Source organism: Ovis canadensis, chromosome 13, assembly GCF_042477335.2.
Source record: "Ovis canadensis isolate MfBH-ARS-UI-01 breed Bighorn chromosome 13, ARS-UI_OviCan_v2, whole genome shotgun sequence".
Lineage (NCBI taxonomy): Eukaryota > Metazoa > Chordata > Mammalia > Artiodactyla > Bovidae > Ovis > Ovis canadensis.
In genome coordinates this window covers 49,363,294-49,388,812 of record NC_091257.1, presented here as the reverse complement: position 1 = coordinate 49,388,812, position 25,519 = coordinate 49,363,294, and the positions used below count along the sequence as shown (strand labels likewise).

Here is a 25,519-nt window from a genome sequence, read left to right as displayed (position 1 = left end):
TTTGGGATTGTTTTTAACTGAATTATGAAGGCAGTTGACAGCTGAGTGTAAAGTGTTGAATGAAAGTCTGGGGTGAATGGTACCCTTCCTGGACTTTTCTTCCTCTTGAACTTGACCTGTTCAGAGGACTCATAAATATGTCTGCCATAAAAGTACCTGGAGTGTTTTAATACATCTTCGTAAGGGTTTTGGATGGCTTTGGTCATGTTAACTGCTAGCTCTTTTGGCTCCTTTTAGAAATTGATGACCTCACAAGACTTTTCTGCCAATCCAATGGTTAAGCCTCTGAGCTTCCAATGTAGGGGTCACAGGTTCGATCCGTGATCGAGGAACGTGCCTTGCAGCATGACCAAAAAATAAAAATATAAAAATAAGAAAAATTAAATTGAGGATCTCAAAGGTCCCGGGCTAGGTGAGCACAGGGAATAGGGCAGGAACCCAGTTTCTGGAGTTTCAGGTTCTCTTTCTAGATCCTTCTTGTGCAGACTAGCCAGCCGTGCTGCACAGGACTGTAATTCTCTCTCTGCATTTCCATAAAATGATAGCGTGTCAGTTACAAGAGTGGTTAGGTTGGGGAGTACTGCACATGTGAAATGTCAAAGTATTGTTTAGGAGGCGTAGAGACATTTCTGCAGTGTCGTCCAAACCAACTTCCTGTGTCTGGCACATAGGAGAAGACCAATTGTCACAGAACAAGTCACTGGGTGGGGTCATCCGCTGGGAAGTTTGGTTTTCTCAGGGACCAGAGCGTGCCCCAGATTTGCATAAACCCCAGGGGATTGGGTAACCTGCCACGTGCCCACGGATTGAACTCTAAGTGCAGGATCATCCCGGGGTGAAGGGCTGGAAGAATGTTTGCCCGGGGGAGTAAGTGCTGACAGGGCTCCTTTCCTTCCCAGCGGCGGAGTTCGGGGAACCCACTTCTGAGCAGACTGGTGCGGCTGCTGGGAAACCGGCTGCTCCATCTGCAACCCCCCTGTCCTGGAAGCCGCAGGATCCCTCTGAACAGCCTCAGGAGAAGCGGTATCAGAGCCCGTGTGCGATGTTTGCTGCTGGAGAGATCAAAGCCCCGGCAGTGGAGGGCAGCCTCGACTCCCCCAGCAAAACCATGTCCATTAAAGAAAGGTAATGAGATTTCATGACCGAGAAGGAATTCTGTTGGGGTGGGATGGGCGGTTTACAGCTTGCTTTTAGACAAAGATCTGAGGAACAGGCAATGGGAGAAAATCATGAATCCAACTACACAAGGGAATATGCTGTTCTTCCGGGAAGTTTGAAAGCTAACCACGTTCATCCTGGTGTCTGGACTGATAAAGTTGGGCGGTGCTGGTTCAAAACTCTATGAGGAAACAAACAGAGACTTTCGCCTGCTTCTTTGGTTGCTGCTTCTGTTTTCTTTTCTTTTTTTTTTAATACTAAATTCTCTGACCAGCCAGGGATGGAAGCAGAGATTGTGGCTCTTTTCCTTTCAGGTTTGCATGGCTTGAAATTGAATGCACAACTGCTTGTGACTATCTTTCAATGGAAAATATGTGTGGAGGGATTGGAGATAAATTCAGATTTAGGACACAAATCCTTGGGATTTGAATCAAAGTTTTATTTATGTTACAGAAAGTAAAATGGATGACTTCTGCAATGCATTTAGACATTTCATATCAGGTAATAGCTGTGAAGACTGCATCTGAGGATTAAATAACACCAAAACCTCATTTCATTCAAAACAGTGATGGAGGGTTGAGAGGAGATAAAGGGGGCAGGCACAAAGAATCAGAGTTAAATATTTTGGGTTGTGTTTTCCTTGTTAGCCTCTAGGAAAAGATGTAAGTGACCTGAGGACTGGGTGAAGAAACTTCTCCTCAATTTCCTAGTTTGATTGGCAGAAGTATGGCTCTACCCACTTGGATCCTCACCACCCCCCCCACCCTCCCTTAGCACCTCCACCTTTCAGAAGTTTTCTTCCTCTGAACTGCACTGGCAAGACTGATTTCTCAAAGCACATTTCCAACTACTTAAGACAACGTAATAAACCACAGTGAAAACTCTTCATTCATTTTTTCCAAGTCAAACCTTGGAATAATATTCCCAAAATGTTGGATAGATGGAGACTTTTTTAACCAACAAATTAATGAGAATGCTAAAGCTTATTTTCTTCCACCTTTGCTTATTTAAAATTCACGGTAAAGAATGCCTAGAAAACTGAGGGGGCTTGGATGTTGGGGTGAGCTGACTAGAAGGTGTTCGGCCTATTCTGGCATGAAGTCCTCCTCCACGGAAACCCAGCTCACAGGGGGCTTGATCCAGAGTCCTTACTATTTCTTTATTGAAGTATAGTTGATTTACAGTGTTGTTGTGAGTTATAGGTATACCGCAGAGTGATTTGGTTCTTTTCCATTTTAGGTTATGATGGGATGTTGAATATAGTCCCCCGTGCTATGTATAGTAGGTCCTTGTTTATCTGTTGATATTTTATACATGGTAGTGTATATATGTTAATCTCATACTCCTAATTTATCCATCTCCCTGCTTTTCCATCTGGTAACCATAAGTTTGTTTTTTATTTCTATGAGTATGTTTCTGTTTCATAAATAAGTTCATTTGTATTATTTTTTAGCCTCTACATGTAAGCGATATCATATAGTATTTGTCTTTTTCTGTCTGACGTTCTTCACTTAGTATGATCATCTCTGGGTCCATCCGTGTTGCTGCAAATGCCAATATTTCACTCCATTTTATGGCTGAGTAGTATTCCGTTGTATATGCACCGCATCTTCCTTACCCGCTCCTCTGCTGATGGACTTTCACGTTGTTTCCATGTCTTGGCTACTGTGAATAGTGCTGCTATGAACACTGGGGGGGGTGGCTTTTGTAGGCTTAGTGTTTTCTCCAGTTATATTCCCAGGAGTGGGACTGCTGGATGAGTTTTTTGAGGAACCTCCATACTGTTCTCCATAGTGGGTGCACAAATTTACATTCCCATCAACAGTGTAGGAGGGTACCCTTTTCTCTGCACCGTCCAAAGACCCAACTATTGAAAACTGATTAGGTAAAAGGACGAAGTATCATTTAAGGAAATTAATGATAAATATCACTTATACACAAGTTCTGATCTTTTACACACCAGAAAACATTCTTGGGGTAAAATTCCAGTAGAAAATACTAATATACTCCCTTCTCTCAAAGGCTTTGGAAAGAGATTTCCCATCTTGGGGTATATTCTGTCTGTTAGGATGTCTAATGAAGTTTTGTGTCCAACTGCTATGCAGTCATTCTTGGCTCACTTGCCTGTGTTTAGCAAATCTTAGTTTCTTTCTTTTCTGAAAGCAGTTTTAATTCTACTGTAAAATTCTGAATAAAAAAAATGTGAGATGCTATAAAGGTGCAGCTTCCTAACCCAGGCTTGTGGATGTCTGAGGAGTTGGAGGGTGGCTGTAATGTTGCTATTAGCTGCCCAGAAAGAGGATAAAAACCAACCAACTGTGTACACATGGACATCCTGGCCGGCGAGAGGCAGTCCTTCCTGCAGACCCAAGGGGCTCCCGGCCACAGTCTGTCCAGAACCCTGATCGTAAGAATGCTTCTTAAATATTCAGCTATTCAGTTTATTTGACAACTGCACATTTGAAAAGAAAAGAGGGACACTTTATTTAGCATCTACGTTGGTAATAGACTCTGCCAAGACAAAGTATATGTATGGCCAGAGACCTCTGCCCCTTACCTCAATGGTACTTTTATTTGCACTTCGGTGAAATAGAAGAGCTACATACTTCTTTACAATCCACACAATAGCTTTTCCCCAAGAAGTGGAGGGACATTAGTCCTTCCTCCTGTTAAATAACTATGAAGCTTGACCATTTAAAATAAGAAAGCCCCTCATATAATGTTTATCTGGGCTTTGCTTTCTTTGAGGTGACATATAAAGTAGACCTTTTAAACCTTATTTTAAATTCCTCTGATCACCTGCTTCACCATAGGAGAGGTTGAATTCCAGGGGCCCTGGGGCCACGTGGTGAATAGGGCCAACCCTAATAGGGGCTGGTCTTAGTCTCTCTCCCTCTGTACATGAGGCAGGGCTGCTGTGTGTTCAGATGAATGTTTTAGCAGCAAACATGTTCTCCCTGGAGGACAGAAATTCTAACTAGACAACAGTGCTAGGAAGAATCCATCCTCTTCCTGTACTAATTTTCTCAGTTCGTATGTTCCTGGCATCACTTGTTTTGAATTTCGCTTTTGCGGTTCAGACTCTTGGAGACCAGACTCTGGCCATTGCCAGTTTCCTTCATCATTTCTTCTAAACAGCTATAGCCTGAGGATGCGGTTTGGTCTTCCTTGGTCTTGTGGGTCTGTCTCTTTCCTGCTCAGGACTTGAGCATCGTTTGTTTTTGTTTCTTTAAAGCTGGCGGTATGGACTGGCAAATTCTCTGGACTCAGAGATTTTCTTGGAATTGACTTTTTATTTTTTCTCTTAATAATTTTATTTAGTTAGTTTTCACTATGCTGAGTCTTCTTTGCAGCATGGGCTTTTATCTAGTTGCAGTAAGCAGGGACTACTCTCTAGTTGGGGTGCACGGACTTCTCATTGCGACGGCTTCTCTTGTTGCAAAGTATGGGCTTTAGGGCGCGCAGGCTTCAGTAGTTGAGGCTCGTGGGCTCAGTAGTTGCAGTTCCTGGGCTCTAGAGCACAGGCTCGGTAGTTGTGGTGCACAGGCTTAGTTGCTATGTGGCATGGGGGATCTTTCTGGATCAGGGATCAAACCCGTGTCTCCTGCATTGGCAGGCAGATTCTTTACCACAGAGCCACCAGGGAAACCCAGGACTTGAGCATCTTAAGTCCCCTCTCCCGAGGCCCACAGAAGTACCTCTTGTATTTCTCTCATGTGACATCACAGAGTGCTGAAGATGGCCCTTCGAAGGAGCCAATATATCCCTGTTTCATAGGCATAAACTGAGACTTAGAAAAGCGTAGCAGCTGAGAAATTAGAGGAACTCTTCCATACCTTCCTCTTTTTTACCATATATGTGTTGCTCAAGAAAACATATCTGTAAGTTCTTTATCTTTCTTCATCTTTCTGACATGTAGAATGTCAAATTTGGATCATAACTAGCCTAAAGTTGAGGATATATTTTGCTTTCCCCATCAAATTGATAGCATCACTGTTTTATAACAGCCTACATGGTTTGGGTTTCAGTTCAGTTCAGTCACTCAGTCGTGTCCGACTCTTTGCGACCCCATGAACCGCAGCACACCGGGCCTCCCTGTCCATCACCAACTGCCAGAGTCCACCCAAACCCATGTCCACTGAGTTGGTGACGCCATCCAACCATCTCATCCTCTATCGTCCCCTTCTCCTCCTGCCCTCAATCTTTCCCAGCATCAGGGTCTTTTCTAATGAGTCAGCTCTTCGCATTAGGCGGCCAAAGTATTGGGTTTAAGTTGTCCCTAATGGGGGACTTCTTTGAAAACCATAGTAAATCAGATACATTTTGTGTTGCTTAAGGATAAAATCTTTGATACCTCTTTAAAAGTAGATTAGGCTTTTAGAAATCTTATTTCCACAGTTATGAAACAACTGCATCTGTGCTTTCACTTTGGGGCAGAGAAGATGACTAAAAAAGGCAAAAGATCCAACTTTCCATTGGGATGTCGATGGAGCTTAAGGATGTATTGAACTCCCAGGAATGTTGAAGAGGCCACCAGTGCCTCTGGTGAGCCTGCGACTCCTGCCTTCTAAGGCCCTGGCGGGGGTCCCCTGTGTTCCCTGTGTGTCCCACCATCCACCCAGCCAGACTGGAGGTTCTTACTTTGCAGCCTCAAGAGTTCAGCCACTAGAGGGCCCCAGGTTCATGTAAGAGTCTGGGGCAGGCATGCCTTTTTTCCGTTGCTGCCTCCTTTTCTGATCTTTGATTTACCTTCATTTAAAAGACCTATTAGTTCACTCCTCCAGCCTATAAATCAGCCACGACCCAAGATGTGGTCTAAGGACTAGTCCATGCTCTTTTCAGCCACGTCTGTGTGGTACCTGTGATGCTCTGAAATGAGGGGACATTTTTAAAGGAGGAAGAAAAAACTGTACAGCAGCTTAGAGGCACACGATCTGCCCGGCCCACACTTGACTCGATGCTGACTGCCGTGAACCTGCAGAACCTGTTCCAATCAAGTCAGGCTCTCAGATCAGTGCTGCTGAAATGTCCTGCCTTGGACCAGTATTGCCTGCTGAGAACACATGGGCTATGGCCGGAGGGAGAGCCACTTCCCCAGTGGCCTGGCAGATACCCACGTGATGGCCCTGGGCCCGGTCTTGGGGTAAATAACTGGGGACTACTCATTGGTAGTAGTGAACTAAGCAGTAGTAAACTAAGCAGATGCCCAGTTCTCAACATCCCAGCCCTGCAAATAGCACTTGGACTTGGCGGATGCTGAAAGCACTCACAGTTGTTTGAATTGCATAGATAGGCAGTAATTAATGGCATGTGGGCTTCTCAGGTGGCGCTAGTGGTAAAGAACTCCCCAGCCAATGCAGGAGACCCAAGAGACGCAGGTTCGATCCCTGGTTTGGGAAGATCCCCTGGAGAAGGGCAATGCAACCCACTCCAGTATTCTTGCCTGGAAAATCCCATGGACAGAGGAGCCTGGCAGGTACAGTCCATGGTGTTGCAAAGAGTCGGACACAACTGAAGTGACAGCATGCACCCATGTAGGACCAGACACTCAGCTCCCCAGCCCTCTGCGGTGCAGAGTGGGTCTGCAGGCAGTCAGGAGGGTTGTGAGACTGCAGGAGAGAAGGCGTTTGGAAAGGTCCCCCACCTTCCTGAGCTTGTTCAACACCAAGTAGGAAATCAAGAGGGACGGGAATAATACATGTGTGTTTCAGTGTGTGTTCATTTCAAGTTTTCTATTACCTACACTCTGCAGACTTGGGCTGGATTCAGTACCATGTCGGCTCAAGTGAAGCTCAGTTTCTTCCATATTATTTTGGTTACTCTGTAGTCTTTGGAAGTGAGACTTCCAAAGGTCATCCTGAGAATGACCCTGCCAGCATTTCCAGAAGCAAGATTTCAGGTTCTTGGAAGGGACGAATTCTTTGAAGGCCATCCCAGCAGGAGCGGAAAAAAAAAAAAAAAAAATATATATATATATATATACACACACACACACACACACACACACAAAACACTATATATATATAGTGTGTATATATATACACAATGCAGTTTCTAACACATGAGAGTGAAAACATGCCTGGTGAGCTCACACACAAGTAGTGAAACAAGCCACACGCTAGGATGGGAGGCAGGATATGCCCGGGATGGAACCATAGCTCCCTGCCCCCATGACATGCAGGGTGACCTGAGTGAGCGACATCCTTGGCCTGTGTGTGTACCCTCGCCTCATTCAGGATAACGATATCTGGGCTCTTAGAGGTCGTGGGGCATATTAGCAGAATACATGGTGGACCATAGGGTGATGAAAGATCCACGCTTTGCCTTTTTCTAAATCAGTTCTCCATTCCCAAAGCAGCCACTAAGGTAACCAGCAAGAGGGGCCACCACAATGAGAAGGCCATGCACTACAGCTAGAGCTTAGCCCCCGCTCACCACAACCAGAGAGAGCCCTCACAGCAACAAAGACCCCGCACAGCCGAAAATAAATTAATTCGTTAAAAAAGAAAAGACTATGACCAAGGAAGAGCCAGCTAGAAGAGATGCACAGTGCGAGGTGTGAGGAAAGCGTATGATTCTTTAGATGATGTTGCCATTGCTTCAGATATTTGGGATCTTATTTTTGAGAATGTCTTTAAAGACCCAGAGTAGATCATAAACCCAACTTCTGAGGCTGCACTTTTTTTTTTTTTAAATTTCTCTGAAATCACTTGGACTCTAATCTGATTCGAAAGGTAAGGTAGCCAAGATGAATAACTACTGGTGGGTCAAGGGTGAAGTAAGAAAGCTGGTTCTGAGCTGTAAGGAGAATATCAATGAAACACATGTCTGTGTTCACAAGATGATGAATTAGAAACACATCTTTGTGTGGGTGTGAAAGTGCTGGCATGCTTAAAGTCTTCTTTATAGACACTTTGAAGGCTCTACTGCAGCATGCTAATGCTCTTGATTTTTTTTCATGATTTGATTTTACTCAATTATTTTTCCTATTAGAAGAAAACTGACTCATTTCAGAATAATTGGAGGAAAGATCAATCTTAGTCCATATATAGTCTGACCTTCAGATGGAAACCCTTAAGGGGATTTAGAATCTCTTTTCAAGTATGTGAACTGGCACTTGTAGAGGGCGGAGCACTGCCAAGCGTCACAAATGATAGAATCTGGGGCTGAATGAGAGCACGTAGGGCGCAAAGAGTCGGACACGACGGAGGGACTCAGCACAGCACAGCACGGGGCCTGACTTGGTTACAAGATTCTGACTCTGATTTCCAAGGGGGTTCCCCCTCCCCCCACCACCACTGAGTAGTTGTCTGATACCAGCTGGGTGTCCTGCAATTCCACCCAATTCTGACGCTGTCTATGCAGAGATAGGATCAAACCAGAGGGTAAGGGCTTGGGTCCTGCAAGACAGTCCCTCCCCCCTTCTTCAGACACCTGTTGTAAGTCCAGGCCCTTATCTATGCTCCCAGCCCATTACCCAGATATAGACTAGAGGGTCCGACATCATTCTCCTTGGATTCAATCACTTGCTAGAGGGGCTCACAGAACTCAGAGAAATATTCTAACTTACTAGACCTCAAGTTTTTATAGTAGAATGTAGGACTTCCCTGGTGGTACCATGGACAAGAACCTGCCTGCCAATGCAGGGGACACGATCCCTGATCCAGGAAGTTCCCACATGCTGTGAAGCAGCTAAGCCCGTGCGCCACGATGACTGAGCCTGAGCTCTAGAGCCAAGAGCCGCGACTCCTGAGCCCGTGTGCCGCAGCTGTTGGAGCCCGCGTGCCTGGAGGCTGTGCTCTGCAACAGCAGCAACCACTGCAGTGAGGAGCCCATGCACTGCAAGTAGAGAGCAGACCCCGCTCACTGCACCCGGAGAAAGGCCCCAAGCAGCAGCAGAGACCCAGCGCAGCCAAAAATAAGTAACTTTTTAAAGAACAGTCTAAGGAACAGCCAGCTAGAAGAGACGGACCGTGCAGGGTGTGAGGGAAGGGTGTGGAGTTTCATGCTCTCCCTGAGTGTGCTACCCTCCCCAAACCTCCACGTGTCCACCAAACCAAGAACTCTTGGAGCCTGGTCCTTTGGGCCTTTTTGTGGAGGCTTTATCACATCGACGTGATTGAGTTGAGTCACCATTGGCCAGTGACTTAATTACTCTCCAGCCCTTTTCTCCTTCCTGGAGGTCAGGGGGTGGGACTAAAGGTTCTAACCATCTAATCACATGTTTGGTTCTCTCAGCAACACATCCCCACATACATGCTTCTAAAGGTCATCTCATTCACATAAGTTGACACGTTTATCACTCTCATCATTTAGGAAATGCCAAGTTGTGGGAGCTCTGTACCTGCAAAGAGGACAATAACCAAGTGTATATTATAAATCACAATATCACAGATAAGTGATAATTTCGTAGAGTAGACATTTGGGTCTTATCTGCAGTCACATAGAGAGAAAGGAAGGGAAGGAAGAAGAGGAAGAGGTTGGATGAGGGGAAAGGTCCAGAGTTTGAAGCTCTTGCACCCTTTGGAAAGTGTTCCTGGCTTACCTTCCTTATTTGACTGAACAAATAGACAAGTATACAATATGATTATACATGAATTTGTAGATGTACATGGGTTCATATTTACTGAAAAACTTGTTTTCTTATTTGCTTAACTGAACTTTTATTGTACAGTGTGATATACCTCTCCTTCAATTAAAAAAAAATTTATTGGAGTATAATTGCATTGGAAAAGACCCTTATGCCGGGAAAGATTGAGGGCAGGAGGAGATGGGGGCAACAGATGGTTGGATGACATCACTGACTCAATGGACATGAATTTAAACAAACTCTGGGAGATAGTGAAGGACAGGGAAGCCTGGTGTGCTGCAGCCCATGGGGTCACAGAGAGTCAGACATGACTTAGCCTAAAACAACACAGTTGCTTTATGATGTTGTGTTACTTTCTGCTACACAACAAAGTGAATCAGCTATACATATGCCCATATCCCCTCTTTATCGGATTTCCTTCCCATTTAGGTCACCACAGAGCACTTAGGAGAGCTCCTTGTGCTCTACAGTTGGTTCTCATTAGTTACCTATTTTATACATAATATCAATAGTACATACATGTCAATCCCAATCTCCCAGTTCACCCCACACCCCTGTTCCCCCTTGGTATCCATACATTGGTTCTCTACATCTGCCTGTAAGTAAGATCGTCTATACCAGTTCTTTCAGATTCCACATGCGTATGTTAATATGCGGTATTTATTTTTCTCGTTCTAATTTACTTCACTCTGTGTGACAGACTCTTCCATCCCTTCTAACGGCTGAGTAATATTCCACTGCATATGTGTACCACATCTTCTTTACCCATTCCTCTGTTGATGGGCATTTAGGTTATCTCCACGAGGACTCTGATATGCTTCATCCCATCTCCAATTCCATTATTTTATGGAGTCGGGGCGCTTGGTCGAAGGGCCCTTAGAGACCATCTAGTTCAGTCTCCATTGTGACCAGTAAGGAAGGGGCTTGACAGGCCTTAACAGCCAAAATAGGGATTATATGTTGCTTAAAAATACACTCTTCATGGACATGTATTAATGAAGTGTTTAAAAGACCCAGCCCAGCAGACCCAGCTGCAAGGGAAAGGGTCCAGTCACTTTTTCCCCCCAATCTTTAAACTGTTTGAGCACGAGCTCAAATGAGTTTAATGATCACCACTTCTGTGCCTTTTATCTTTCCTGTGTTTGTCCAACTTAAATGTCCAAGACTGAAATAGCCTTATGTTCGTGAGAATAACCTTTCACAAATTTTCACATCCAAGCAGCTTTTTATCAAGTGACACCATAGTTGACCTAAAGTAGGTTAGATAAAGACCTGAGTTAATTAGATTCTTTTTTTGTATATACCTATCTCCTGAGGAAAGTTGGAGTGATCATTTTAAAAATGGGTTTCTAGAGAAGTTTCTGTATTAAGAAGGCAGATTGGAAAGACCAAGTTCATTTGGAAGAAAATAGCATGACTTAGAATTCAAGACAGAAACATTCTTAAACATAAGCTTTTACCTGTAATTATAAACGTATGATACCCAGAGATTGTCTATATTCTGTTGCTTTAAATTTTTAAACTCATTTCTGCTATATTTTCTGCAAATAAGTACCATCCACCTTTGGCATTACCTATTAATTCCTCATGTGACCAGAAGGGGTCACCAGAAGATATTTTTCTCTGGGGACATTTATTTTTATTTTCTTTTGTGCCCTCAGCCCAAAGGCAGGGCAAAAACAGAGATATTCCTTTGGTAAAATGATGTTCCATCTTTTATCTGGGAAGTCAGGCTTCAGATTTGCTTTTCCATCAAACTTTCAAACCTTTGGGACCATCTTAGAAAATATAATACTCTACATAGTATAATTATATTAGTTTTCCAAACATACTTTCTTCCAAATAAATGCCGTTCAGAAAGATTTAAATTAGGCAGCTATGGTCATTTCTTACTTATGGCTAACTTCCTTAAATTGTGGTTCTTTTCCAAGGAAGGTTTGGTGCTGAACTTGTTGGTTGGCATGTCTTCTTCTTAGATTAGCACTGTTGAAGAAGAGTGGTGAGGAAGACTGGAGAAACAGACTCAACAGAAAGCAGGAATACGGCAAAGCCTCCATCACCAGCAGCCTGCACATCCAAGAAACGGAGCAGTCGCTCAAGAAGAAGGTAACCTTGTCTGTGCTCAGAAAAGGCATTCTAACTAACGTCACGCTTGGATGTGCACCCACCAGGCAAGCATGCACAGCTTAACTAGTTACTACCCTGGGACGCATCAGCTCTCTTTTGCCACTAGGGTCCACACCTAAAGTCTGCCCACAGGAGCTTCAATTAATCACCAGCTGAAGTCTTGAGATGCCCTAGAATTGGGAACAGTGCCACATACCTAATGCATCAGCAGGCAGATTCCTATATTTGGAAGTGTGCACTTTTATCTGTTTCAAATCTTCTAAAATGAAGTCTGATTTTACAGTGTTATTAAACCCTTTTATATCTATATACCTATACCTGTAGAGGCGTACTGCAGTCCATGGGGTTTCAGAGTCCGACACAACTGAGCAACTGAACTGAACCAAACTGATATCTATATATGTAGCTATAGATATAGATGTGTGTGTATATATATTTTGATCACACTACATAGTATGTAGGAAATTAATTCTCTGACAACCAGGGATTGTGTCCCCTGCAGTGGAAGCATGGAACTCTTAACACTGGACTGCCAGGAAGTCACCGTATTAAAGCCTTTAGAATGAAAACTTCATTGACTGCTAACTGTTTATTAGTTGCATATAGAATATGGGTTTGAATGTCCTAGGCCTAGATTTAAAACATGCATATACAAGAGGACACAGCTGTGGTCGGTGAGGACATGTCACAGAAGTCATGTCCATGATGATCAGGTAAGCCTTTTATTGAGAAAGTATAGCAAAGTATGTTATGTTACAAGTTTCAAGAAAATTCAGTAACACACTGCTGTCGATCTGGGCAAGCATTTCTTATGCAAATGTACCAATGAGTTGTTAAATGACTAGTCATAATGACCAGCTTTTGAACAGTCAGTGCACACTTTCAAAGTGAACAGTGATTTCCTGCTGCCTGGCCCTGTGATGGCGAATGCACCTGCTGGCTGGGGGCAGTGTGGGCGCTGTGCGAGACCACTGGCCAACTGCTAGGGTCACAGGCCTTCAAACAAAAAGGAAAAATGGTTCCAACCAGGTGATCACCTAGACTCCCTCCAGCTCTAAAACAATGTAATAAGCCTCCGTGGAAGAGAGAAGTGATGAACATGACCTTGATGCACTCAGAAATGTACATAAGAAGGAGGTGTGTCCGTGGGGCCAGGAAGACAGAGTTCTGACACTATTTCCTATGGCTCTTCTGTGTTTTCCTAGGTTAAATTGGAACAGCAATTTGAATTCTCTCTTTTGAGTCAGACATGACTTCAAAGATAATCACTAAAGACAGTTAACGCTCAGCCATTTGCAAATCTCAAATATGACTGGATATTAAAGAGCCTACATAGGAAATCTGTATTTCCAGAATGAGATCCAGAAGTGTAGGAAAACTAGGTCCCTCCAATGATTGACTGCCATTGCCCACAAACTTTATGTAAAAGTTTGATTTGAAAGTATTGGTTCCAAGGTAACTTTAGTTCTTCGCTCTTGGTCATGTTGAAAGATGCAAAGAAATTTCCCCAAGCAGGTCCCCCATGGCATGGTAAAAAGGATGGCCACAAAGTAAAAAGCCAGGTAGATTTCTTACAAATAGTAGAATCATTTTCAACACTTTGCCCCACTTAGAGGACAGGGATCAGCAGAAGCTGGGTAGACCAGAAGGCTCAGAATAGTAGATGTGATCAGAACAGCCTTAACATTAGACTGAGATTCTCAGGAGGCAAGAGATGGGAGAAGGTGACTGCAGTTGCCCCTGGGGTAGTAAACCCTGCCCACAGCAGCCGTGGCTTGAGTGGGAAGTACTGTCCTGGGTTCAGGGGTTCTGCACCAGCAGTGAACTCATCATCGCTCTCCTACTCCTAACCTAGTTCACTTTGGCCCAAGACAATAAGCTCGTTGAAGTTAAAATAAGCCCATCTATTTTGGGCTTCTGTAGCAGGCATTGGGAAATCGTGGGTTCTCTTGAGGTCATGTGGTTTTCCCATGGCCTCTGAAGTGCCCTCGGTTTATGTCTTCCCAAGGGTGGGCTGTGTATTTCAGCCACACCTTAGCCATGCTCAGATGTGGTAGAAGAGCTGCCTTGAACCTGATCTGCCTTCAGACAGTCCCGGGGGCAGCTGGAAGGCAGGCAGGGAATTTGAGACATGGCCAAGGTTTGCTGGGTATCTGAATGCTTCTCTGAAGAAGGAAGGACATTCACGACATGTGCTCCATGCGGTTAGGATCTTGCTGCCTGGGTTGGAGCCAGACTTTCTAGGGGGCACAAGCTCTGGAACCTTCCATCTTTTCCTCCAAGGGAAAAGGGACTGGATTTACTGTCAGGTCATCACTTCCTGCAGTTTCTGAATTCACTGAAGGCACATATTCGTGGTTACCAAACATTATATAGTTTGGCCTCCTCAAGCTTGTATTTTGTATGCTAAGCAGGGTCCCACGGGTTACAGCCTGTGAAAAGCAAAGGAGGCAGGAAACGGAGATGGGCCTTTATATAAATCACTTCCCCTGTGAAAATCTGCTCCATCCAATAAAAATATAATGTGAACCCATGAGTAATTAGAGATTATTGTGTAACCACATTAAAAAAGATGTGAGGGATGCCTTAAAAATCTTAAATTGTTTTTCTTTCTGTTGAATGGTTTGTCCCAAAACAAAACAAAATTTTGGTGCTCTAACTGGCATCTCATTTGGGGTCCTGTAAGGTTAAAAAAAAATGTATTCTTTTGGTCCATAAATCAATTTGGGGAATAAGCTAGTGTTTTCCTTTACCTACAAAAGGATCAATCGTGTCTCAAGAGACGATGTAACTTAACATCACTTCCTTACTTTCCAAACTTATCCCCCTAAAATTAGGATGGATGGTTTGTAACTTAAGAGTACTATTTACCTTGCTGCCCCTGTCATTTCCTACAGCAAATAGCTTGGGTTCTTTCTCTTGCTGTCCCTTTTTCCTTCCTCTTGCGCTTGGTTTAGTCTAGGACAATGCTAACCTGACTTATACATCTTTGCTTTTGTAGCATATAGAATTAGTTCTAAAGATGGTAAAGACCATAGTTTGTAGGTTTGGCTGGGCTCACAGCACCAGGAACATGATCCTTTCAGAGCCACTCATCCCATCCCAAGAGGGAGAGAAATGAAACAAAGCAAAGTTTGAAAGAAAAGGGATTTGGTAGAAGTCTCTTTGTTTCACCTAAATTGCAGTTATGTATTTTCCCCAAATCATTATTTAAAATTCCAACCCCATTTTGGCCTGACTTTGATATTTAGGCAGAGACAGTGACTCCCAGGCCCTTTGGTCGAGATAACCATCCAAAGTTGTAGGCTTTTTCCAGGAAGTCAGAACCTTTTATAGAGTTTGTGGTTTCAACCCCCTATCTGTGTCTGAGCCATAGGTTAGGATTTGATACCTGGCTGTGCTTCCATCAAAGTGTCAAGTCAGTGAATCAAGCTAAGCTCTGTGCTGTCCTCAGAACAAGTCTCTGAAAATTCTAGGCAGGTGGTCAGTCTGCCATATTTGTGTTCTAATTGCCTGTGCCGTTGAAATTCCAAATTACGATTCAAGAGCATGCAGTCAATTGAAGGACCAAGAGTAGGAGGGTGCGGAGGGCGGCTGGTCTGGCCCCCAGGTCACAGATAATCACCTCGGATGGGGGATGAGCTCACTTGTTTGTGCCACCTGACTGTGTGGGCATGTGCACGCTCCTCCTGGAACCCAGCACAGAGTTCTGGGAAATGCTTGTGACACCATAACCTGACCCTACTCTTCCGACACTCTGCAACGTCTCCTGTTTGTTTTAACCTGTAGGAAGAAGGAGGATTTACAGATGATAATGACATTTCTAATCTGCTTTGGGTAAGCCTGACTCTAACACAGGTCTTCTCACCACGTGTAGCTCTCATCCTAGATGGTTCCCCTGGGTACCCCTCTCTGCTTGGTTTTCTTAGCCCGAGAGGAGATGTCACCTCAATCCAGCATGGAAAGCTATCCTGTTTCCTGCCCTTTTTCTACATTTTATTTTTAATTGGAGGATAATTGCTTTACAGTATTGGGTTGGTTTCTGCCATACAACGACAGCCATAAGTATACATATGTGCCCTCCCTCTTGAGCCTCCCTCCCACCCCACCTCCCCCTCCTGCCCCTCTAGGTCATCACAGAGCACTGGGTTCAGCCCCCTGTGTTATACAGCAGCTTCCCATTAGCTATCTCACGCTGGCCAGAATGGCCACCATCAAAACATCCTGAAACTTTGTTTCAATCATGGAGAAGACGTGAAAGGCTTAAAGAAGATAGTTTATATTCAATGTTAAAATGGTCCATGAGAGTCAGGGATCCCCTGTCTGAATATCTTGTGTAAATTGCAGTCATCTTGCCCATAACTCAGGTACTGCACAGAACTGATTTGGTTATATTTACTGTGCTTATGTGGGAATTTCTGTTAGCATCCCAAAATAAAACAGGTAGGAAGGACTGTCTTGGAAAGAGAATTGAAATTGCAATGAGTAAATTAACTTTCTGTGAGAAAAAGCCTTGTTTTTGTCCTTCCCCTCCTCCACCCCGCTCTGATGAATCATCTTTTTTCATCTCTAATCCTCTTGCTTTGCTCTATAGGAACCTGTATACGCTTCTACTTATTCTCCTGCTCTACCTGCTGCCCATAAATACCTGTCTTTTGTATCTATTAATCAGGTGAGGAAAAGCCTAAATGTATTATGCCTCATTGCAATTTCTGAGTGGCAGGGAGAAACTTATTTCATTTGGGAAAGTAACTTGTTTGCTGCATTTCTGTGTGTATGTGTGTGTGTGTATAAATGTAATTACTTCATGTATTTCGGGTCAGTCACCCGGAGGGCATAGCAGCCCACTCCAGTCTCGCCTGGAGAATCCCATGGACAGAGGAGCCTGGCGGGCTACAGTCCGCGGGTCGCAAAGAGTCACACGCGACTGAGCACGCACGCGTCATAACCTCGGCTCAGACCTCTAGGGAGACTTATGGTATTAATCCATCTCATAGTCATGAAACTGGTTGAAGAGGAAAGTTTCCCCTTTAATCTATGTTGTGGGGTTTTTTTTTTTCTTTTTGACTTTTCATTTTGTGTTTTATAGCTGATTAACAATGTTGTGATTGTTTCAGGTGCATAACAGAGTGACTCGCCCATACGTATATATGTATCCATTTTCCCCCAAACTCCTCTCCCATTCAAACTACCACATAATCCCGTAAGTTAATATTCTAAATTGAGTCAGGAGCCCAGGGTGTTCCTGGCTCCAGTTCAGGAGACAGATTATCTTGCTTACCTTGATCAAGTAGGAGGAGGTGGTGGAAGCACCCGGGGGCGTGGAAGAGACAAGGTGGAAGCCGTGGTCCTGATGCAAGCTGGCTGCTATGGCGCTGTTGTCATGGAAACCACAGTCCTGCTTCCCCACCTTCCACCTTGCTGCAACCCTGTCTGAGCTCGACCAGAAGGGAGTCCTAGCCTGGGCTGAGGAATTCTGTTAGTGCCTAATATGCAATGATGTTTAAAGCTAGAAATACTGACAATTGGTTTTTATTCCCCTTGGAATGTCCCTGGGGTCAAAATTGTTAGAAAAAGTGGTGGCATCCCCTTTGCCACGACGAGCCCCAGGTGCTAGTCAGCCTTCGTCTGTGGGACCTGGCCGGTCACACCAGTCTTAGGGCCTCTGTCTCATCAGCTCAGGGACCACGCCCAGTCAGGTGGCCTCTCAGGTTGTGACTGTCCTGTCCTTTTAGGACTAGTGGTGACAAACTGGCCTTTGAGGGAGAGGCGCAGGGTTTCAGCCAGAGGGAGGGTCTGGAGGGTCCTCCTGCTTCATTTGGCATTTTCGTAAATGGAAACGCCCCATTTCTTCTCCCGAAAGAGGCCTTTCTTGCTCTTGCCTTAACTCCTTTCCTCTGAAGTTAGGAGTAAAGGTCTATAGCAACCTAGCCCTGCATAACCAGCCAGTGTCCACTTCAAAAACGAGGATAAACTCTGGAGCAAACCTGCTGTTCCGTCACTAAGGGGGGAAATAAGTTGATGTTAAACTTTATTTTTTTTTTCATATTTATTTGTTTATTTGGCTGTCTCAGGTCTTAGTTGCGTCATGCAGGATCTTTCATTGAGGTCCATGGACTCTCACTGTGGCGCACGGACTTCATTGCTCTGCCCACAGATTCCCTTGTGACTTGCGGACTTAGTTACTCCCTGGCTTGTGGGATCTTAGTTCCCCAACTAGAGATCAAACCCACATCCCTGCATTGCAAGGCAAGTTCTTAACCACTAGACCACCAGGGAAGTGATGTCAATGTGAAACTTTAGAAGAAAAGATATATTATTGAAGTCTTTCCTTTTTACATTCTTTGTTTTTTAACATTCCATCCCATGATGGTTCATCACAAGGCATTGAATATAGTTCCCTGTGCTAGACAGTAGATCCATGTTGTTTATCTGTCCTATATATACTACTTTATATCTGCTAATCCCACACTCCCAGTCCTTCCCTCCACCACCCTATTGAAGTCTTTAAATATAAACTACGTACACTTACATCATGGGCTCGGTGGTGGCTCAGCATAAAGGAATCTGCCTGCAGTGCAGGAGCCTCGGGTTTGATCCCTGGGTGGGGAAGATCCCCTGGAGGAGGGCATGGCAACCCACTCCAGTATTCTTGCCTGGGTTTGCAAAGAGTAAGACACGACTGAGCGACTTTCACTTTCATTCTTATCTAGAGAATCCCCTTGACAGAAGAGCCTGGCAACCTACAGTCCATAGAGTCACAAAGAGTTGGACACGACTGAAGTGACTTGGAATGCACACTCACACATACTTATATAATACACGTTATATGTATATGTAGTATACTTTTTTATAGACTTTATTTTTCTAGAGTAGTTTGAGGTTCACAGCAAAATTAAGAAGAAAGTATAGAGATTTCCCTCATACCTCCTTCTTCCCCTACCCCGCCCACAGCCTCCCCCACTATCAATGTTCCCCCACTAGATGGCATATTTGTTTCAGTCGACAAGCTGTTATCCCTCAGTGTCCATAGTTTATAGTTGGGTTCACTCTTGGTACAGTACATGCTAAGAATTTGACAAGTGTGTAATGACACGTATCCATCATTATGGTATTGTACAGAGTCCTTCCACTGCCCTAAAACCCCTCTGTGCGCTGCCTGCTCATCCCTCCCTCTTCTTCTCCTTCCCTCCCAGGAAACTTATCTCTTTTCTAGTTTTTGTCTTTTCCAGAATGTCCGATAGATGGAATCATACAAGGTGTAGCCTTTTCAGATTGACTTTTTGCATTCAGTTCAGTTCAGTTCAGTCGCTCAGTTGTGTCTGACTCTTTGGGACCCCATGAATTGCAGCCCGCCAGGCCTCCCTGTCCATCACCAATTCCCAGAGTTCACCCACAATCACGTCCATTGAGTTGGTAATGCCATCCAGTCATCTCATCCTCTGTCGTCCCCTTCTCCTCCTGCCCCCAATCCCTCCCAGCATCAGAGTCTTTTCCAATGAGTCAACTCTTCCCATGAGGTGGCAAAGTACTGGAGTTTCAGCTTTAGCATCATTCCTTCCAAAGAACACCCGGGACTGATCTCCTTGTAGACCCTCAAGAGTCTTCTCCAACACCACAGTTCAAAAGCATCAATTCTTCGGCACTCAGCTTTCTTCACAGTCCAACTTTCACATCCATACATGACTACTGGAAAAACCTTAGCCTTGACTAGACGGACCTTTGTTAGCAAAGTAATGTCTCTGCTTTTGAATATGCTATCTAGGTTGGTCATAACTTTTCTCCCAAGGAGTAAGTGTCTTTTAATTTCATGGCTGCAGTCACCATCTGCAGTGATTTTGGAGCCCCCCAAAAATAAAGTCTGACACTGTTTCCACTGTTTCCCCATTTATTTCCCATGAAGTGATGGGACCAGATGCCATGATCTTCGTTTTCTGAATGTTGAGCTTTAAGCCAACTTTTTCACTCTCCTCTTGCATTCAGTAATATGCATTTACGGTTCCCCTATGTATTTTCATGCCTTGATGGCTCATTTCTTTTTACCACTGAATAATAGTCCTTGTCTGGCTGAACCAGTTTATTTATCCATTTGCTTACTGAAAGTCATCTTGGTTGCTTCCAAGCTTTTGGCAGTTATGAGTAAAGCTGTTATAAACATCCTTTGGAGGTTTTTGCGTGGACATAATTTTCCAGCTTGTTTGGATATCAGAGAGCATGATTGCTGAATTATATGGTAGAAGTAAGCTTGGTTTTATAAGGAACTACCAAACTACCTTTGAAAGTGGCTGGACCATTTTGCATTCCTACCAGCAACGAATAAGTGTTCCTGTTGCCCCACGTCCTCACCAGCATTTGGTGGCGTCAGTTGTTTGAATTTTGTCCATTCTGATAGTTGTGTAGAAGTGTCTTGATATATTTTCTTCCTCCACTTGCCTCAGGGCTATAGCAAAATAAATTTCCCTTTGTTCCCTTCCTCTCATCTTGTTGTTGTTCTCTAGTTGCTAAGTCATGTCCAATTCTTTGCAACTGCATAGACTATAATCTGCCAGGCTCTTCTGTCCATGGGATTCTCCCAGAAAGAATACTGGAATGGGTTGCCATTTCCTTCTCCAGGGGATCTTCCCAACCCAGGGATCGAACCTGTGTCTCCTGCTTGGCAGGCAGATTCTTTACCACGGACCCCCCTGGGAAGCCCTCCTTTCATCTTAGTTGCTGGTAAATGATGACAAGACCAAATTATGGTCACTTTGAAATCCAAACCTAGTTGAAATCTTTCTCCATGTTTTGTCCAGGCCACTTGAGGCTCTGGGCCCTGGTGATAGATAGAAATCACTTAAGGAGGTGGCAAAGCTAAATTTCCTTAACAGTGCACAGGGTTTGAAAGGTGACAGCATTTTTGAAAACTGAGAATGCTGATTTGTTGCCGTACTTTATTTCTTTCACTTAACACATGCTTTTACGGTCTCTTCCTGTGATGTAGTTTCACTCAAAGTGAGTAAGATAAAAATTTTAAAGACAGATCACAATATTTTATATCTACAAAGCTCTCCGCTTGTAGAAGAATCTTACCCTTCAGTTCAGTTCAGTCGCTCAGTCGTGTCTGATTGTTTGCAACCCCATGAATCGCAGCACGCCAGGCCTCCCTGTCCATCACCAATTCCCGGAGTTCACTCAGACTCGCGTCCATAGAGTCAGTGATGCCATCCAGCCATCTCATCCTCAGTCGTCCCCTTCTCCTCCTGCCTCCAATCCCTCCCAGCATCAGAGTCTTTTCCAATGAGTCAACTCTTCACATGAGGTGGCCAAAGTACTGGAGCTTCAGCTTTAGCATCATTCCTTCCAAGGAAATCCCAGGGCTGATCTCCTTCAGAATAGACTGGTTGGATCTCCTTGCAGTCCAAGGGACTCTCAAGAGTCTTCTCTAACACCACAGTTCAAACGCATCAATTCTTCAGCGCTCAGCCTTCTTCACAGTCCAACTCTCGCATCCATACATGGCAACTGGAAAAAGCATAGCCTTAACTAGACAGACCTTAGCCTTAGAGCTACGCTAATCCTAGTCACACATTAGTTCTCTCTCTTGTGTATCACCTCCTGTGTCAGAAACACTTAATGAAATGTGGTTTCTGAGGTGTATGGAGACAAACCCGTAAGTAACAACGTGGTAACCTGAAAACGTTCTTCTCTATTAACCCTTTGCACAGTTTCCTAAAGTCTCTATTCATCCCTAGGACCCAGCTTTCTTCCCAGCTGTTTCGCTGCATTCCCTCCCTCTCTCCCTCTTCCCCTACCCCTCTTCTTTCTGTACCATGTTCATGAGATCTGTGTTTGAAAGAGTAAAGGCTAGAAGGGGTAGGGCTTCTATTCCTGTTCTGCCCCAACTCCCTCCCTCTTCCAGCAAATCCTAAATCTCATCAGTTAGACCTAGAAAAACCTGAAAAATGACACAGTGCTTACTCTACTATGAATTATGCCCTTCTCTAAATGAAGGAAGAGAAAACTTTGAAGGGAAAAGCAAGATAAGAGAATCATGATGCCTTAATCTGAAAAAAACAAAAAGTACATGGACAAAGAGGTCCATGTTACCTGTTTACATATTTTGAGTTATAAAATTTAATAGCAACTTGTGATACATTTTAATTCATTTCTACAGTGAATAAATAAACCGTATGCATATACCTCATTATATATGATATATATACACACATATATGATATATACAAGATATATATATATATATGATATATAAGGTGTATATGTCATATATTCATACATATATGTGTGTGTGTGTATATATATACTTGTTGTTACATTATAGAGCCATTTAAGGTCAGATAAGGCGACCCCATGAATCGCAGCACGCCAGGCCTCCCTGTCCATCACCAACTCCCCGAGTTCACTCAGACTCGTGTCCATTGAATCAGTGATGCCATCCAGCCATCTTATCCTGGGTCGTCCCCTTCTCCTGCCCCCAATCTCTCCCAGCATCAGAGTCTTTTCCAATGAGTCAACTCTTCACATGAGGTGGCCAAAGTACTGGAGTTTCAGCTTTAGCATCATTCCTTCCAATGAACATCCAGGACTGATCTCCTTTAGGATGGATTGGTTGGATCTCCTTGTAGTCCAAGGGACTCTCAAGAGTCTTCTCCAACACCACAGTTCAAAAGCATCAGTTCTTCGGCGCTCAGCCTTCTTCACAGTCCAACTCTCACATCCATACATGACCACAGGAAAAACCATAGCCTTGACTAGACCGACCTTAGTCGGCAAAGTAATGTCTCTGCTTTTGAATATGCTATCTAGGTTGGTCATAACTGAACTGAAGGGGAATTAATTAGGAGGATTTTGAGCAACCCAACTAAGTGGCAAAGTTAAGGCAAAAACTTTTATGTTTAGTAATATCATCTAGAGGCACATGAAAAGCGTGCTCCCTAACATAGATTTGGCAAACTTCTGGACACTTTAAATCCTGGAATATCTGTGTATCCCAGGGCCCACATCCATCACCTTCTCCCAGGAGCTGCAGGAGAATCTGAAATGGAATTGCTGATTTGGGGACACTGTTTTTCTGAGTCATTAAGCACCCCTCCCACCACACCCAGGGCTCGGGAGATTCTGCTGAGGTCACCATATAAATCGTAAAGTCTAGGTGTTTGGAAAAGAAAACTTTCTTGGCATTTTACATATTTTTAAAAATATTTTAAGGCAAGTGTCATATTGATTTGATTAAAATTCACTCCTGAAACTTCATGTTTTAAGAAAACTTATCCTCTTTTTCAAAATTTGATGAGATTTTCCTAGGAAGTCCATCTCAGTTTATGAGGGCATGTGATTCAGAGAGTTACTTGGAACCAGGGTCATCTTACCAATCATGAGTAGGAAAGTTAAGGGAAAGGGATTTTGTTTGATAATTTTTTATTTTGATAAAATTTAAAACTTATAGAAATGTTGTCATAATAGCCAGATACTCTTATATATCCTTGAACAGACCCACCAGTTGTTGGCATTTGTCCCCTCCCCACCCCCTCTCATCCCCCATCCCCACTGCCAACATCCCCCTTCACCCTTTTCTCCTGGATTGAATGATGGATTGATTGGTTGGGCTGTTGTAACAGAATACCATAAACTGGGTAACTTATAAACAAGAGAAATTTATTTCTCTCAGTTCCAGAGGGTAAGAAGTCCAAGGTCAGCGTGCTGGCAGAGTCAGTGTCTGGTGAGGGTCCACCTCCCGGTTCTTAGACCCCTGTCTGCTCACTGTGCCCTCATGCAGCTGAAGGAGTGAGGGAGCTCTCTGGGGCCTCTTTTATCAGGGCACGAATGGCATTCTTGAGGGCTCTAGCCTTGTGACCTAATCACCTTCCAAACCCCACCTCCTAAAGGATCACATTAGGGAGTAGGATTCACTATGTGAACTGGTGGGGAGCAGGGGGACACAGAGCCTTAGACTGTAGCACACTCCCATAGTCTCAAGAGGAGGAGATTTTATATTGACACATTGTTTATCTAATCCATAGACTATATCCCAACTGTGTTCATTTCCCCCCAATAACATCCGTTTTAGCCACCACACCATCCCATCAAAGATCCAGCCAGGATCACATATTACATTTAGTCACCATGTCTCTTTAGGAGATGGTTTTTAGCCTAGTTTAATTGCCAGTGATCTCAAAATCAGTCCTGACTGTGACTGCTCTATAGGAGAGTTCTATAAAAGGAAGATATATAGGTTCAGTGATGGAGAAATTTGTGTCCATGGCTTAAGCCAAATCTTACCAGTGCAGACTTGGTTTTTATGTGGCTGGAAAGGAAGGAGAGCCTCCCCGCACCCCTGCCCCCGCCCCATTACCCTGCATCTCTCCGTCTTCCCAGAGCCTTAAAAAGATTAAGGATGCTGACCTCTGTCATCTTCCTGAGTGAGTTTGGAGGTTGTTTCCTATTGGCCTGTTCAGTTCAGTTCAGTCGCTCAGTCATGTCTGACTCTTTGCGACCCCATGAATCGCAGCATGCCAGGCGTCCCTGTCCATCACCAACTCCCAGAGTTCACTCAGATTCACATCCATCGAGTCCGTGATGCCATCCAGCCATCTCATCCTCGGTTGTCCCCTTCTCCTCCTGCCCCCAATCCCTCCATCTTTTCCAATGAGTCAACTCTTCGCATGAGGTGGCCAAAGTACTGGAGTTTCAGCTTTAGCATCGTTCCTTCCAAAGAAATCCCAGGACTGATCTCCTTCAGAATGGACTGGTTGGATCTCCTTGCAGTCCAAGGGACTCTCAAGAGTCTTCTCCAACACCACACTTCAAAAGGATCAATTCTTCGGCTCTCAGCCTTCTTCACCGTCCAACTCTCACATCCATACACGACCACAGGAAAAACCATAGCCTTGACTAGGCGGACCTTAGTCGGCAAAGTAATGTCTCTGCTTTTGAATATCCTATCTAGGTTGCTCATAACTTTTCTTCCAAGGAGTAAGCGTCTTTTAATTTCATGGCTGCAGTCACCATTTGCAGTGATTTTGGAGCCAAAAAAATAAAGTCTGACACTGTTTCCACTGTTTCCCCATCTATTTCCCATGAAGTGATGGGACTGGATGCCATGATCTTCGTTTTCTGAATGTTGAGCTTTAGGCCAACTATTTCACTCTCCACTTTCACTTTCATCAAGAGGCTTCTTAGTTCCTCTTCACTTTCTGCCATAATGGTGGTGTCATCTGCATATCTGAGGTTATTGATATTTCTCGCAGCAATCTTGATTCCAGCTTATGTTTCTTCCAGTCCAGCATTTCTCATGATGTACTCTGCATAGAGTTAAATAAGCAGGGTGACAATATACAGCCTTGACGTCCTCCTTTTCCTATTTGGAACCAGTCTGTTGTTCCATGTCCAGTTCTAACTGCTGCTTCCTGACCTGCATTCAGATTTCTCAAGAGGCAGGTCAGGTGGTATGGTATTCCCATCTCTTTCAGAATTTTCCACAGTTTATTGTGATCCACACAGTCAGAGGCTTTGGCATAGTCAATAAAGCAAAAATAGATGTTTTTCTGGAACTCTCTTGCTTTTTCCATGATCCAGCAGATATTGGCAATTTGATCTCTGGTTCCTCTGCCTTTTCTAAAACCAGCTTGAACATCAGGAAGTTGACGG

The 25,519-nt window shown here is 44.1% G+C and overlaps 1 protein-coding gene across 19 annotated transcripts in view; it reads left to right on the top strand.

Moving 5' to 3' along the window:
- The window catches only part of SVIL (supervillin), a 258,674-nt gene that overhangs the window by 190,970 nt on the left and 42,185 nt on the right, over positions 1–25,519 (top strand). For 14 of the 19 annotated variants that reach the window (XM_069547643.1, XM_069547642.1, XM_069547638.1 and 11 more), the window contains 4 exons: positions 900–1,125; positions 11,725–11,854; positions 15,665–15,712; positions 16,470–16,547. In XM_069547643.1, the coding sequence (XP_069403744.1) occupies positions 900–1,125; positions 11,725–11,854; positions 15,665–15,712; positions 16,470–16,547 (482 nt within the window). The remainder of the gene's footprint in view (positions 1–899; positions 1,126–11,724; positions 11,855–15,664; positions 15,713–16,469; positions 16,548–25,519) is intronic. The other 5 variants (XM_069547648.1, XM_069547647.1, XM_069547641.1 and 2 more) reach the window with 2 other exon arrangements.